The 14,711-nt window shown below is 40.8% G+C and overlaps 1 protein-coding gene and 1 pseudogene across 1 annotated transcript; both read right to left on the bottom strand.

Annotated features, from left to right (window-relative positions):
• Nucleotides 1–921: 921 nt before the first annotated feature.
• OR6D17 (olfactory receptor family 6 subfamily D member 17) lies at nt 922–2,309 on the bottom strand. Its single transcript, XM_024986893.2, has one exon. The coding sequence runs from the start codon at nt 2,300–2,302 to the stop codon at nt 1,334–1,336; it is 969 nt and encodes a 322-aa protein (XP_024842661.2). The 5' UTR covers nt 2,303–2,309; the 3' UTR covers nt 922–1,333.
• Nucleotides 10,546–11,472, bottom strand: OR6D26P (olfactory receptor family 6 subfamily D member 26, pseudogene; annotated as a pseudogene).

The raw sequence follows: 14,711 nt of genomic DNA, 5'->3' as shown, positions 1-14,711 counted from the left end.
AAGGAGAAAATACCTCTTGGATGGGAAGAAAGCATTTGCTACTGGGATCATGCCTTTCAACAAACGGTTGAATCCAGACCTTGGCAACATCAGTTAGAGAAAAATAAGCACACAGGTTTAAACTTGCTTACCTTGATTGTCCTCTCTCTCCTGTAATAGGGCAGGGGACCACCCAGGATTGTAGACCAAAGCTTCTACAGAGAATGCAGGTCCATGCGTTTCCCCAGTCGTTCCCCTCTGATCTTCAGGCTTTAACAAGTTCTGCCAACCATAGGAACTAGACTTATTTAGTCACTACATATGTCATTAACGTTACCACTTTTTATTTCCTTTTCATCCAGGGTAGATTTTAACCAAACATCCACAATTATTATGCTAGGAAATCCCATAAAACACTCTCCCAGTTGCCAGTATAAATAATAAAGTTACAGAAATATGAAAAAAAAATGTGCTTTTGTCTGTGTTTTAAGAAGGTAAAGAAAATTTTAATAATGTTTTATACAGTCAAAGATGATACACTAAAGAGCTCATCTTAACCACCTGGAGATACACCAAGTTGTTACGACACTAACATCAGTAGACCCAGAGAAGAAGAACCAGTGAGCATACAGCAGATTCATTTACATAAACAAATTCAGTTAATGAAGAAACATTAATTTGCACTGTGACTTCTCATAGTTTTCAGAAACAAATTTGTTTCTTAAAATTCTAACCTAAATATCTAATGGTAAAGAACAGTGCTATCTATTTTTCATAGGTATCAGAAAATTAAAGCATCAGAATGTATCATGAACATTTATTAAATCTGATTGGCAACACTTGAATTATTACCTTAAAGATATTGTATCTTATGATTTATGTATAATAGTTGCTCCATAAATGTTGTTTGGTTTGAATTCATCTAAGACCAGTCAGAGGATGATATCATCAGAGCAACATAGAGAACAAATGAAATTTTCAAATAAAGGAACAAGGCTTCACAGGTGGCCCAGTGGGAAAGACTCTGCATTCCAATGCAGGAGACTCAGGAGACACAAGTGTGATCCCTGGGTTGGGATGCCATGGAGGAGGAAATGGCAACTTACTCCAGTATTCTTGCCCAGGAGATCCCATGGACAGATGAACCTGGTGGGCTACAGTACGTGGGGTCACAAACAACATGACTGAGCAACTGAGCATAGGCACAAGATTGAACTGCAGAATAAAGACAGTACCCATCCAGCTTAAAAGTAGCACAAGATAGATTACCATATGGAGAACTTCTCGAGAACAGACTTTGCCAATGGTGGAAACTGAACTGGAGGATCAAGAGGATCCACTTAGCCTCCAAACTCTACTTCTGCCACCTCACCCTAGACAGTGTGTCCCTCAGAGCCTGGTGGACCTGCTTGTTCCTCAGGGTGTAGATGACAGGGTTCAGCACTGGGGTCACCACTGTGTTCACAAGGGCGGCCTCCTTGTTGGAGTCCAGCCTGTCCACCTGCTTTGGGTTCAGGTAAATAAACACACAGCTGCCGTACATCAGGGAGAGGACAATGAGGTGAGAGGAGCAGGTGGAGAAAGCTTTCTGTCTCTCCTTGGCTGATGGGAGTCGCAGGATTGTGATGACTATGTTGCTGTAGGCAGTGATGGTTACAATGAGGGATAGTAGAATGACAAACGAAGTAACAAAGAAGAAATACGTTTCAACAGAGCTGGTGTCAGAGCAGGACAGATGAATTAAAGAGCCAAGGTCACAGAAGAAATGAGAGATGATATTGGGGCCACAGAATGATAACTGGGAAACTCTGAGCATCAGACCAGTGAAGAAGATGAAGGACAAGGAATAGCACAAGAAAATCAGAAGGAAACTAACCCTCAGGTTCATGATGGATGCATAGTGCAGAGGCTTGCAGATGGCCAGGTATCGATCCAACGACATCACTGCCATGAGAAAGAAAATTCCTGCTCCAATAAATAAAAAGAAAAAGGCTTGTGTGAGGCAAGCAGGAAAGGGAATTGTTTGCCTTCCTGAAAGGAAGATGGATAGCAGTTTAGGAATGACTGTGGTGATGAAACAGCATTCGCAGAAGGAGAAAGTGCTCAGCAAAACATACATTGGCGTCTGGAGGCGATGGTCAGCCCAGGTGATGAGGATTATGACTGTGTTTCCCATGATAGAGGCCAGGTATGCGAGCAGGTGCACCAGGAAGAGGAGGCCCCCCAAGTGCTGGGCAGCAGGAAACGCCTCCAGAACGAACTCCTGGATGGTGGACTCATTTTTCACCCCCACAGTTCTCTCTGTGTCTCTGACTATCATCATTCTCTGCCTAGTCTGTGAAGCAGAAAATACTATCACTGAAGAATAAAGAATTTAAATGATAGCAACTTTAAAAAAACTAAAATAAAATAAAAACACTGCTTTCAGGTATATTTGTGAAGGAGGGATCATTTTATATTTTGAAACTACTTTACAATAAATGACAAATATTTTACTATTATAACATTACTATATTAATTATAAGTTATTTTTGAATGGTAAAATTAAAGATTTGTTTTTATTTTTTATAATAATTTTTAATGTGTCACTTAACTTTTTTGGAAAATAATATCTGTGAATCATAGTACACAAGGTAAACAATGCAAAATGAAACCTCCTGCAGACACATACACAGCAGTTAAGAGTGGAGGCTGTCATCCTGCAGAAAATATTTTTCATGGGGTCACAGTGGTAATTTCTATGTTTCAGGGATGCCATGCAATGTAGGAAGCCTCCTGACTTTAACTCTTCAGTAACAGAAGGTGTGAGAGAGCTGTTTTCTTACTACCAGGTTCCAAATCAGGTATTTTCCTGAAGTCTGTTCAGCCTGAGTTCTTTCTTCAAGACCTGTGTGTGCTAGTGGTAAAGAACCCATCTGCCAATGCAGAAGACATAAGAGATACAGGTTCAATTCCTGGGTCAAGAAGATTCCCTGGAGAAGGGCACAACAATCTACTCCAGTATTCTTGGCTGGAGAATCCCATGGACAGAGGAGGTGGGGGCGGGTGGCGGTGGGAGGGGGGGCAGTTGGGCTACAGCCCATAGGGTCACAAAGAGTCGGACATGGCTAAAGCAACACTGTACGCATACACACACCAGCACTACCAGTGTGAACAGTAAAGCTAGTATGTTATAGTATCATAACCACACAGCTTGTGGGTTTAAGAGAAACCATACCTAAAACTGGAGGTGGGGAGAAATGGTCTCATGACTTGGTTGTTCAAATCCAATGAATACACATTCAATGGGTGGATCAAATCCCCTCACACTGTGCCAGCCTAGCAGAATGGCAGTTCTTCATTCTGCCACTCAACTATTTCATAGATTACTCTTCAATGTTCCTTTTTCTGGGAATAATTGTTTACATTGGAAGTATTTCATGTGGCAGAATTAAACCTGTATTTCCATTGCAATCACTAGAGGAACATTCTATTTTTATTAAAAAAAAAAATGACAGTGCCCAACTAGAAGCCGAGTAAGCCAAGTATATTGAAACAATCTGGGCATCTGGGCATCTCCTGCAAATCAGTGCTCTAGTAAATAAGAAATCATAATTTGATTGTATTTTATTTAATTCCTTTTGGCCAAACTATTACTTTACCTATGTATGGTCCACATTAGAAGCTTAAACATAAGGCTCTGGTTAAAACATCTGACCTTTTAGATTGCAAGTTAGTCCCATGGTCAAGTACTCACCATGAAGCAGCTCATGAAAAACAGTGTTTCTTTCACAATGTGCTTCTCTCTCTTCTTAAAACAAACCAGGATCTTTCTCCTAGGTTAACGGAAAGTGGGAAAAACACTTGGTTGAGATATACTTTTCATTGACCTAATAAAAAAAATTAATGGATGCCTTACGTCCTAAATTAGTATGAAATTGTTAAGGTTCAATTTAAAAATAGAAAAGCTTCAAACTCTGGAGGATTAACGGGCATAGTTTTTCCATGGCAATCTGACTGATAAATTCTGGACCATGAAGACAACACAAGTTGCCCCAGTCATGTGCTAGCACTTTCTGCGTTTCTGTTTGGAATACCTGGACATGATTATTTCCATTCTACAGTGCATCCTGAACAACAAATGTGGTTGGTTGTGCATCCATCCCAGAAGAGAGTCAAAAAAAAGAGACAACAAAGGTCAGTTTCCTTATTTAATGACCCTGTTATCAGTCACTTTTCCATCAGCCAGTCACCCCAACTCATATAGGGAAGGATCACAGCAGTCATAAGCAAGAACACATTCAAATGCCCTTATGGTATAATTATCACAGGCTTATTTACCATCACCAGTGAGGATGCATTGGGCCCAATGGACACATCTTTGGAGCTTTCAAATTCATTAGAAGAGGGTTTTGTTTTTTTTTTTTAATGGAATAGGAACTAAAATCACAACAGAGTCCCAGGGGGCATTTAATTGCTTCATATTTGGCAATGGGAAGTTCCAGGCGACATGTATCATAACTGCCCTTTCGCTGCGTATGGTAACACACCACTGTCATTCCCAGCAGGCTGCACGGTCCTCCGTGCATATCTCAAAGGCAGGTTTTGCACAACCGCCCTGCTGTTGTTTAGTCACTAAGTTGTGTCGACTCTTTTGTGACCCAGAGACTGTAGTCTGCCAGGCCCCTCTGTCCATGGGATTTCTCATGGATGAGAATACTGGAGTGGGTTGTCATTTTCTTCTCCAGGGGATCTTCCTGACCCAGGGAATTGGAAAATTTATCAAATAGAGTTATAAAGTTTAAAAATCACAAATTACATGTATTAAAAAAGGCTTAAACAACAGAAACTCTTTTTTACATTTGAATTACTTTGCCTTTTTCTTTTTAACCTGATATTTTATTTATTGAATTATTACTTGCATTCGATAAAATACACAAAATTTAATTGTACAGATCAATAATTTGTGTATGTAACAGTCATGTAACCTCTATTGAAATCAAGCAATGACATTTTTCCATCTCATTTCATAAGTTCACTTTTTCCCTTTTCCAATCAATAACCCACACCAAAGAAATACACTGATTTCATCATGAAAATTTACTTTTGCCAGTTTATTGAAAATCATAGAAATCCAAAATAGCATGTATTCCCTTGTCTGCATTTTTCCCTCAACATGTCTGTTGGAATTACCCCTGCTGTTTAGGTGGATGATTTACTCTTTTATATTGTTTTGTGGTAGTCCATTGTACAGGTATACGCCAGAGCTTTCCATTCCTCCACAGAAGGGCATTTGCATCCTTTCTAGTTCAGGGCTACCATGAATAAAGCTGCTATGAATATTCTTGTAAAAGTCTTTTTGAAGACATAGCATTCATTTCTCCTGAATATATAACTTGGAGTAAAAGTATTGAATTAATTATAGGACAGGTCTTAACACCTGTAAAACAGTTTCCAAAACTGGATTTAAGCTCTCAGCAGCAATGCATGAGAATTTAAGGTGCTCCACTTTCTCACCAACACTTAGTCTCTAAGTCATTTAATTGGTGCATTTCTGTAAATTCATTCAGCCACTATGGAAAACAATATGGAGGTTCCTCAAAAAACTAAAAATAGAACTAACATATGATAGAGCAACTGACCTCTGATTATATACCCAAAGTAAATGAAAACCGAATACGGGAGAGATATTGGCACTCCTATGTTTATTGCACTATTATTCAAAATAGCCATCACATAGATTCAACCTAAATTTCTGCTAGGGATGAACTGGTAAAGAAGATGTGAAATATATGTATATACATGCATATACAATGGAATATTATTCAATTATGAGGAAATGGAAATCCCATTTGTGCCAACATTGATGGACGACCTTCGTGACATCATGCCAAGTCAGAGAAAGACAAATACTGTATGATATTACTTATATGTAGAATCTAAAAAAGGTGAACTCATAAAAATTAGAGTAAAATAGTGGTTGCTGAGGGGTAGGGGAGGGAATGTAGGAGAGATTTTGTTTAAGGGCACAAACTTGCAACTAGTAGATAAATAAGTCCTGGAAATCTAACATATTGATTATAAAAAGAAATATTGCATTATAAATATCAAACGTGCTAAGAGATTATATCTCATTTATTCTGACCAAAAGAAAAGAAATGATTACACGACATGATCAAGATCTTATTTAATGCTACCATGGCAATCATATTGCATTCATACATGTACATATCAACACTTGACCACATTAAACATACATAATATCAAATATAGTTCAACTTTTATTTTTATTATTTTTTTTAATTTATTTTTAAATATAAATTTATTTATTTTAATTGGAGGTTAATTACTTTACAGTATTGTATTGGTTTTGCCATACACAGTGAAGTAAGCCAGAAAGAAAAACACCAATACAGTATACTAATGCATATATATGGAATTTAGAAAGATGGTGTGATAATCCTGTATGTGAGACAGCAAAAGAGACACAGATGTACAGAACAGTCTTTTGGACTCTGTGGGAGAGGGATAGTGGGGGACGATTTGGGGGAATGGCATTGAAATTTGTATAATATCAAATATAGTTCAACTTTTAAAAACTGGAGACATTCTAGTAGTATTTCATCTTGATTTACATTTTCCTAATGACTACTTATGATGAACACTTCTTTTATATACTTGTGACAAATAGAAATCCTTTTCTGTGAAGTGCCTGTTAAAAAGTCTTGCTCGTTTTTAATTGTCAGGGCTTTTATTCATTTGGGTTTGCTTTTTTACCCCAAAGATTATATATTCTACATACTTGTCATGACAGGACTGAGAATATTTTACCCCAGTTGTGAATTGCTTTTTTTTTTTTTAACAAAAAAAACTTTAATTGTACAAGTTTGCCTGATTCCGCTCTTAATGCTACTTTCTGCCAATGACTGAAAATTGTCTTTCTAATGCATCAGCTTTTGATATCAGAAGGTGAAATGACACATTTAAGCTTTGGGTGATTTTCAATGTAGAAATCATATGAGTTTTTTAAAAAAAGACAAAGAATATATCCAAAGCAATGATGAAAGGGAAGGAGCAATGAGAAATTCCAGGAGCTTAAATTCTTGAAGATTAAATGTTCAATTTTCTATAGCAGCAATTTCAAGTAGATCTTTGTAGTTGTATGGTATATGTGTGCTCAGTCGCGCCCAGCTCTTTGCAACCCCATATAGCCTGCCAAGTTCCTCTATCCATAGGATTTCTCAGGTAAGAATACTGGTGTGGATTGCCAGTTCCTACTCCAGGGGATCTTTCTGACTCAGGGATGGAACCCACGTCTCTGGCATCTCCTGCATGGGCAGGGGGATTTTTTACCACTGCACCACCTAGGAGCCTTGAAGTTGTGCAGGAAGGTTTTAAGTTGCCAAGCAAAGTATTCTTTATAAAGCTCTTGCTAATTTCTAGTTTTTGTACATTGTTAACAGTGAGTGTGAACTCTATAGGGCATCCTAGGTGCCTGCAACACAGAAGACATGGTTGGATCCCTGGGTCAGGAAGATCCCTTGGGGAAGGAAATGGCAACCCACTCCAGTATTCTTGCCTGGAGAATTCCATGGACAGAGGAATTTGGTGGGCTACAGTCCAGGGGGTTGCAAAGAGTCAGACACCACTTAGCAACTGAGCACTCACACAGGTGAACTCCAGAATATCAGATATTAAATTTGTTTAAAACTATTGGGTCTGAACTGCTTCCATTCCTTTCAAGTATCCTCTCTCCCCCAACAGCACAAGCATTCATAACCTGCGGTGGAGCTGCGTCGTGAAGCAGGTGGGGCCAGAGCCGTTGCTACACTCCGTTAGGGTGCATTCCAGGGTGACCAGGTAAAACAGGCCAGCCACCCAGGCAGTTTCAGTCTGCCCTCTACACCCCGTTTTGTGTGCACGCACGCATGTGCTCACTCCTCATAAGTGAAGCCCAGCCTTCCCACACCCCTCCTTTCAGTCTCACCAGTCCTCTTGCCCCCCGGGGTTCCCATCTTCATGTGTCAGACCCCAAGGCAGCAACACTCATGTAGCTTGAACTCCTAGCCCCCCAGAGAGGTCCTCTGCCCTTGTAATCTCCCTTCTTCACTGACCCCCTTCCAGAGGCACAGATCCCTCCCAAGGAAACACCACGTGGCTCTGTCTGACAGCCTTGGTTCCGCAGCAGGCTTTCTGTCAGTCTCCAGCTGTTAGCAGTTTTCAGTGAGCATTGTTCTGCATGTACATGTATTTTTGATCGACTCATGGAGGGAGGTAAAGTTTTGCATTCTCCTGCTCTGCCATCTTGATCGTGCTCCCCATACTTCATTGTTGATTTTTTTTTCATTGTTGATTTTTGTCATTAAAAATATTTATTCAAAGATGTTGCATTTCAAAGCAAACACAAGGTTCATAAGAAAACATCTAACTGTACCTTTTCTCACATAGTGTTACGTGGTATTTTGTACACTCTAAGGCAATTATGACTAATTTCCTTTGAAGATGTTACAAGGACAGTATAGGTTAGGGAGGACATATTTTACACAATTTTCATTACAGTTCATGCAGTTCATTCATTGTTAATTTGACACTTTTATGTTTTCTGCAACAACCAGTGAACTTCCTCAGACACATATACATTCAGCATCTACCCAACTGAATTCTAAGGGTTGAAATTCCAAAATATACAAATACCTCATACAGCTCAATATCAAAAAAACAGACCACCCAATCAATAAATTGGCAGAAGACCTAAGTACACATTTCTCCAAAGAAGACATACAGATAGCTAACAAGCACATGAAAAGATGCTCAACATCACTTATTAATAGACAAATGCAAATCAAAACTTCAATAAGGTGGAACCAGTCAGAATGGCCATCATCAAAAGTCTACAAATCTTTGAGATTGAGTTCCCAAGTGCCTGAGAAGGGAAATAGGTAGATAGTTAGACATAAGCAGGGTATCAAAAGGGGGCAAAGAATTGGCCCTAAAAATAAAGAGGGAGGAATGTGGTGAGCCAAGGACGGGAGAGCAGATAAAACCGAGGAGCGTCTTGGAATGCAGGAGCGGAAAACCAACCCTTATCGTCCTTCCCTCCCGCACGTTGTAACTATAATGGAACAGTGTAACCTGTCTCCCCTCCTACCCCAGAGGGAGAAGGTATTTGCCCTACTCTCCCCCACCCAGTGTACACGCCTCATCCAATCAGCAAATGACCCACAAGACCCCCATCCCACGGCTTGCACCCTGGGTATGAAAGTGGACTAAGGACCCCTGTTCAATGTCGGTTCTCCCTTGAGCTGGCCCACTCTTCTGTGTCTCCCACTTTAATAAACTTTATTTCCCTCTCAAAAAAATTTTACAAATAATAAATGCTAGAGAGAGTGTGGAGAAAAGGAATCCTCCTACACTGTTGGTGAGAACGTAAACTGGTAAAGCCACTATAGAGAACAGTATAAGGGTTCCTTAAAAAACTAAAATAAAGTTGCCATATAATCCAGCAATCCCATCTCTGGGCATATAACTGGAAAAGACAAAAACTCTTGAAAAGATGCATGAAAAGGTGCATGAAAAGATACACGCACCCCAATGTTCACAGCAGTACCGTCTACAATAGCCAAGACATGGAAGAAATCTAAGTGTCCATCAATAGATAAATGGATACAGAATGGTGGATGGGTGTGTGATGAAATATTATTCAGCCATAAAAAGATTGAAATAATGCCATTTGCAGCAACGTGGATGGACCTACTTCAAACTAAATGAATTAAGTCAGACAGAGAAAAACAAATACCATATAATAGCACTTATGTATGGAAACATAAACAATTATACAAATGAACTTATTTACGAAACAGAAACAGACTCACAGGCATAGAAAACAAACTTATGGCTACATTTAATTAATGGAAAGTGGGGGAATCAGGAGTTTAGGATTAACAGATTTATACTACTATATGTAAAATAGATCAACAATAAGGTCCAACAATATGGTAAAAGTAACTATATTCAGTAATTTATAATAACCTATAATCAATCCTGAATATTCATTGGAAAGACTGAGGCTGAAGCTGAAGTTCCAATACTTTGGCCACCTGATTTGAAGAATGGACTCATTGGAAAAGACCCTGATACTGGGAAAGACTGAAAGGAGGAGAAGGGATGGCAGAGGATGAGATGGTTGGATGGCATCACTGGCTCAATGGACATGAGTTTGAGTAAACTCTGGGAGTTGGTGATGGACAGGGAAGCCTGGTGTGCTGCAGTTCATGGGATCACAAAGAGTCGGACATGACTGAGTGACTGAACTGAACTGAACAGAACCTATAATGGAAAAGAATCTGAATATATATATGTCTGAATCACTTTGCTGTACACCAGAAACTAACACAACATTATGATTCAACTATACTTCACTTAAAGAGAAACTAGTCAAAGTTTTCCAAATAGACATACAAGTAAATAGTCAGTACATGAAAATGTGCTCAAAATCACTAATGAAAATAATTCAAACATCATTAAGAGAAATCCAAATCAAAACCACAATGAGCTATCACCTCACACTTCCAAGACAGTGTGACTTTTTTACCTTGATAATTTCATTCTGCTTACGGTCTCCCTCAGAGCCTGGTGGGTCTGCTTGTTCCTCAGAGTGTAGGTGACAGGGTTCAGCAGTGGAGTCACCACCATGTTCACAGGGGCAGCCTCCTTGTTGCAGTCCAGCCTGTTCACCTGCTTCTGTTTCACATATATAAACACACAGCTGCTGTACGTCAGAGGAAGGACAATGAGGTGAGACGAGCAGGTGGAGAAAGCTTTCTGTTGCTCCTTGGCTGATGGGAGTCCAATAATTGTGATGACTATGTTCTGCATGCAGTGATTTTATGATGAGGGGAGTCAAAAGGACACACAAAGCAAGGACAAGGAGCAGTGTTTCAACAGACCTGCTGTCAGAGCAGGAGAGATGGATCAGGGGCCGAGGTCACAGAAGAAGTGAGGTATGACATGGGGGCCACAGAAGGATAACTGGGACACCATCACCACCAGACCAGCAATAAGAGTGAAACCCAAAGCCGAGCAGGCTGTGACCAGGAGGCAGCAAGCCCTCAGGTTCGTGATGGTCGTGTAATGAAGAGGCTTGCAAATGGCCAGGTACTGATCCAGAGACATCACTGCTATGAGGAGGAAGCCTGCTGCTCCCAGAAATACAAAGACACAGGCTTGCCTGAAACAGGCAGGAAAGGAAATCGTTTGCTTGCCTAAAAGAAAGATGACCAGCAACTTAGGAATAACAGCACTTATGACAAGACTCAGTGAGGGAGAAAATGCTGAGGAGAAAGTGCACAGGTGTCTGTAGCTTGGCGTCAGCACAGGTGACGGGCACCATGGCCGCAGTGCCTGCGATGGACACCAGGTGTGCTGGCAGGCGCAGGAGGACGAGGGCCTTTCCCAGGTGCTGGCAGCAGGGAAGCCCTCCAAAGTGAATTCTTGGACACTTCTCCCATTCTTCATTTCCAGAGGCTTTTCCCCCCACAGTATCATCACCTGATGCTCTTAATCTAGAATAAAGATATTACAACAAGCAAAAATAGTCTTAGGGGAGCATGGGATCAATTATCTGACTCCTCCAGAAGGTAACTGGGCAGATAGCAGACTCCTGCTGCGAGTTGTTCTTGAACTAGTAGGACTCGAGTTCAATACTATTTCAACACTGAGTTCTAATCCTGGAGACATGGGTCATCTTTGAAAAGTTAGTTAAATTTCCAAAATTTCGCTTTCATCTTCTGTAAGATGAAGATGTAAGGACCTATTTGTTCCTGCTCCTGTGATGATGAAGTTAAAATAAGCGTGTAACTCACTTGACATGTCACATCAGTGTTATCTTTGTGTTCCTCAAAGTCTAATTATAATATTAGGGTCATTAATATACTCTTAAATACAGCATGACCAGTAGACGGGGTTATTTACATTTGAACATTTATAAAATAAATCATTGTGTTTTACATTATTATCAGTTTATAAGTGAACTTAACAGTGATATTATTAACATTCCTTTTGACTATCCATTCAAAAATATACAATAAATTCTATGGTCCAAATCAACACCATCACCACTATCATTTATGAGGACTTTATGAATGTCTGTTACTTTGCTATTCATCAAGATTCAGTCCTTCTACTACGGTTCACCATAATGAAGAGTGTTAGCTAGATAGTCCCAAGCCTTTCTCCAAAAGGAGACAATGAGGCTTAGAGAAATTCCAGAGAAGTTAGTCACATAGCTGAGACTGCAGTTAGATCTGCCAGCATCCAAAGCTCCTGTTAGTTCCAAATGCTGTGACAAAATATCTTTCAATAGGAAGAAATACATTGTTGATTATCTCTCAGACTTACGTGAAAGTTTAGCTTTATTTTTTTCTACCCTTCCATTAACATCTTTTCATGAAATGTGCTGTGCTTAGTTGCTCAGTCATGTCTGACTTATTGTGACCCCATGACTGCAGCCCCCCAGGCTCATTTGTCCATGTCATTCTCCAGGCAAGAATACTGGAGTGGGTTGCCATGCCCTCCTCCAGGGGATCTTTCCAATCCAGGGATTGAACCCAGGTCTCCTGCATTGCAGGCAGATTCTTTACTGTCTGAGCCACTAGGGAAGCCCTTTTCATGAAATACAAACCTGTGATACAACACAGGCCTTAGAGATATTCTCCTTTAGCATAACCATTTTACAGAAGACACTGGAGACCAGAGACACTGGGGGTTGCTCAACAACATAATGTAAGTTATAAATCCAGGAATCACTCCAATCTTCCGAGGCTCCATGCTGGCAGGTAAGAGATATGGGGAATGACAGTAGTTCATAAAATTAGCCCAACAGGAACAATATTCTAGAACTTGGCACCTGCCTCCTACTCACTCTTACACCAAAGCTCAATGAACATTTTTCTTTCTCTTCAGTCCTCTTAATAAAACACTTTTCCTAAGATAATAGTGTTTGACTCTAGCATCTCAATATTAAGCTGAAGGTTTGCAATGTGGAGTGTCAGAGTGTGTGTGTGTGTGTGTGTGTGTGTGTGTGACTAGCCTGCCTTGGGCCAAGCTCTCTGAAGTGATGCTTATGCAACCAAACTGCTCACCTCAGAACGACACTCAAGGTGCCTCTGCTTCTGTCCCAGTTACAGCAGTCCCTGTTACAGTTGGCCACTGTTTCTGACACAGGCACGCACAAGTGTTTTCATGGGGAACAGGGCATTCTCCTCCAAGAGTTATTCTCTTCCAAGAAATCAAGAGATCTCTCTGGGGTAGGAAAAAGGATCAGAAAAGGAAACACACTTGTCACAGTCTGTTGTCTTCAAATGGGGTGACTGTACATCCCATGCTCCCAGTGCTCCTGGATGACAGAGCCCTGGGTCCAGAGGCAGAATTTTTCATACCACAAAGCTTCTTCTCAACGTTGACCTCTGAAACCCCAGAAAGGAGCAGACAGAATAAAGCAATCACAATTCACTGTCCCCATTCTTGGTGAAAATTTGGTTCCAGGACTACTTAGGGTTCTGATGAAAGTTCAGACTCTGCCTCCCCCAGTTGGTAATAGCCTAGCCAACTCTGATGCTGGGTGGGATTGGGGGCAGGAGGAGAAGTGGACAACAGAGGATGAGATGGCTGGATGGCATCATCAAACTCGATGGTGAGTTTGAGTGAACTCCAGGAGTTGGTGATGGACAGGGAGGCCTGGTGTGCTCTGGTTCACGGGGTTGCAAAGAGTCAGACATTGCTGGAGTCCAGCTCCAGCAGCCAGGGAATCAGCCTGAATGGGTGAGGGGGGTCGGTGGGGGATGATGTAGCCTCTGAGTCAAAGTATGGGACTACATGTTTATTTCAAGCTTCAGGTTTTCTTTTATACTTTGACAAAAGCATTAGGTCAGAGGTTTGACATTTTTAGTTTCCCCCACCCAGATTGTCTCCAGAAATCATTGTTGCCCTACAAACAGAGTTTCTGCTTCAGTGATTCTCTCAGAATCAGCTTTAGTATTATCTACTTCCTCTTATGTGTCCTATACTTAACTTGTGATTAACTCATGCTACATTCCTCAGTTTATTTCTTATCTTTCTAAATCCTCTTTGCCCCTAGCATCTTAAGATCACTATCTCCTAAAAAGGCCTCTAGCTATTCTTAATTATTCCTTAACCCTAAGCTCAGCAAACTTCTTTTGCCATAAACATTCCCCTCACAAACAGGTCTCAGATAACAATCCTTCCCATGGCCTCAAGCTATGGCCTGCAGGCTCATCCTGCAATATTCTTTGTAAAGATCCTTGAACAAATGTCAATGGTTACTTTATAGATTATTTTCTGGGCACAACTACAGAAGGCTTTGTGCTTTCTCATGCTCCTCTCAAGAACAATAAGCACTTTAACATTCTTTCCAGCCAACTCAACCGAAGAAAGGAATAAACAAGTCAGAATCACAAGAGCTAACTCCTTCATCCCGGGACTGTGCCTGTGGAATGAGGAGAGGGGGTTGAGGCTGTGCCTCCACTTTGTCAGTAATGCCTAACGCGGCTCCCGACAGGACATGACTGAGCGACTGAACTGAACTGAACACGCAAAATTGTTGTCTACCTCCTATACCAACTAAGGGGTCAGGCAGCTTCTTCTGAGTTCAGCCCTGAGAGCTGCTGAGACGTGTCTCCTTCTTCTGCAGCACAACGTTGTGCTAACCCATCTGCTCCTAGACTGCTACTGCTCTA

The sequence above is a fragment of the Bos taurus genome, chromosome 28 (genome assembly GCF_002263795.3).
Source record: "Bos taurus isolate L1 Dominette 01449 registration number 42190680 breed Hereford chromosome 28, ARS-UCD2.0, whole genome shotgun sequence".
NCBI classification, from domain to species: Eukaryota; Metazoa; Chordata; class Mammalia; order Artiodactyla; family Bovidae; genus Bos; species Bos taurus.
This window is presented reverse-complemented; position numbering and strand designations above follow the sequence as displayed.

What these genes read in the sequence shown, in the direction of transcription:
- OR6D17 (XM_024986893.2), bottom strand. Translation starts at nt 2,302, where the DNA reads ATGATGATAGTCAGAGACACAGAGAGAACTGTGGGGGTGAAAAATGAG.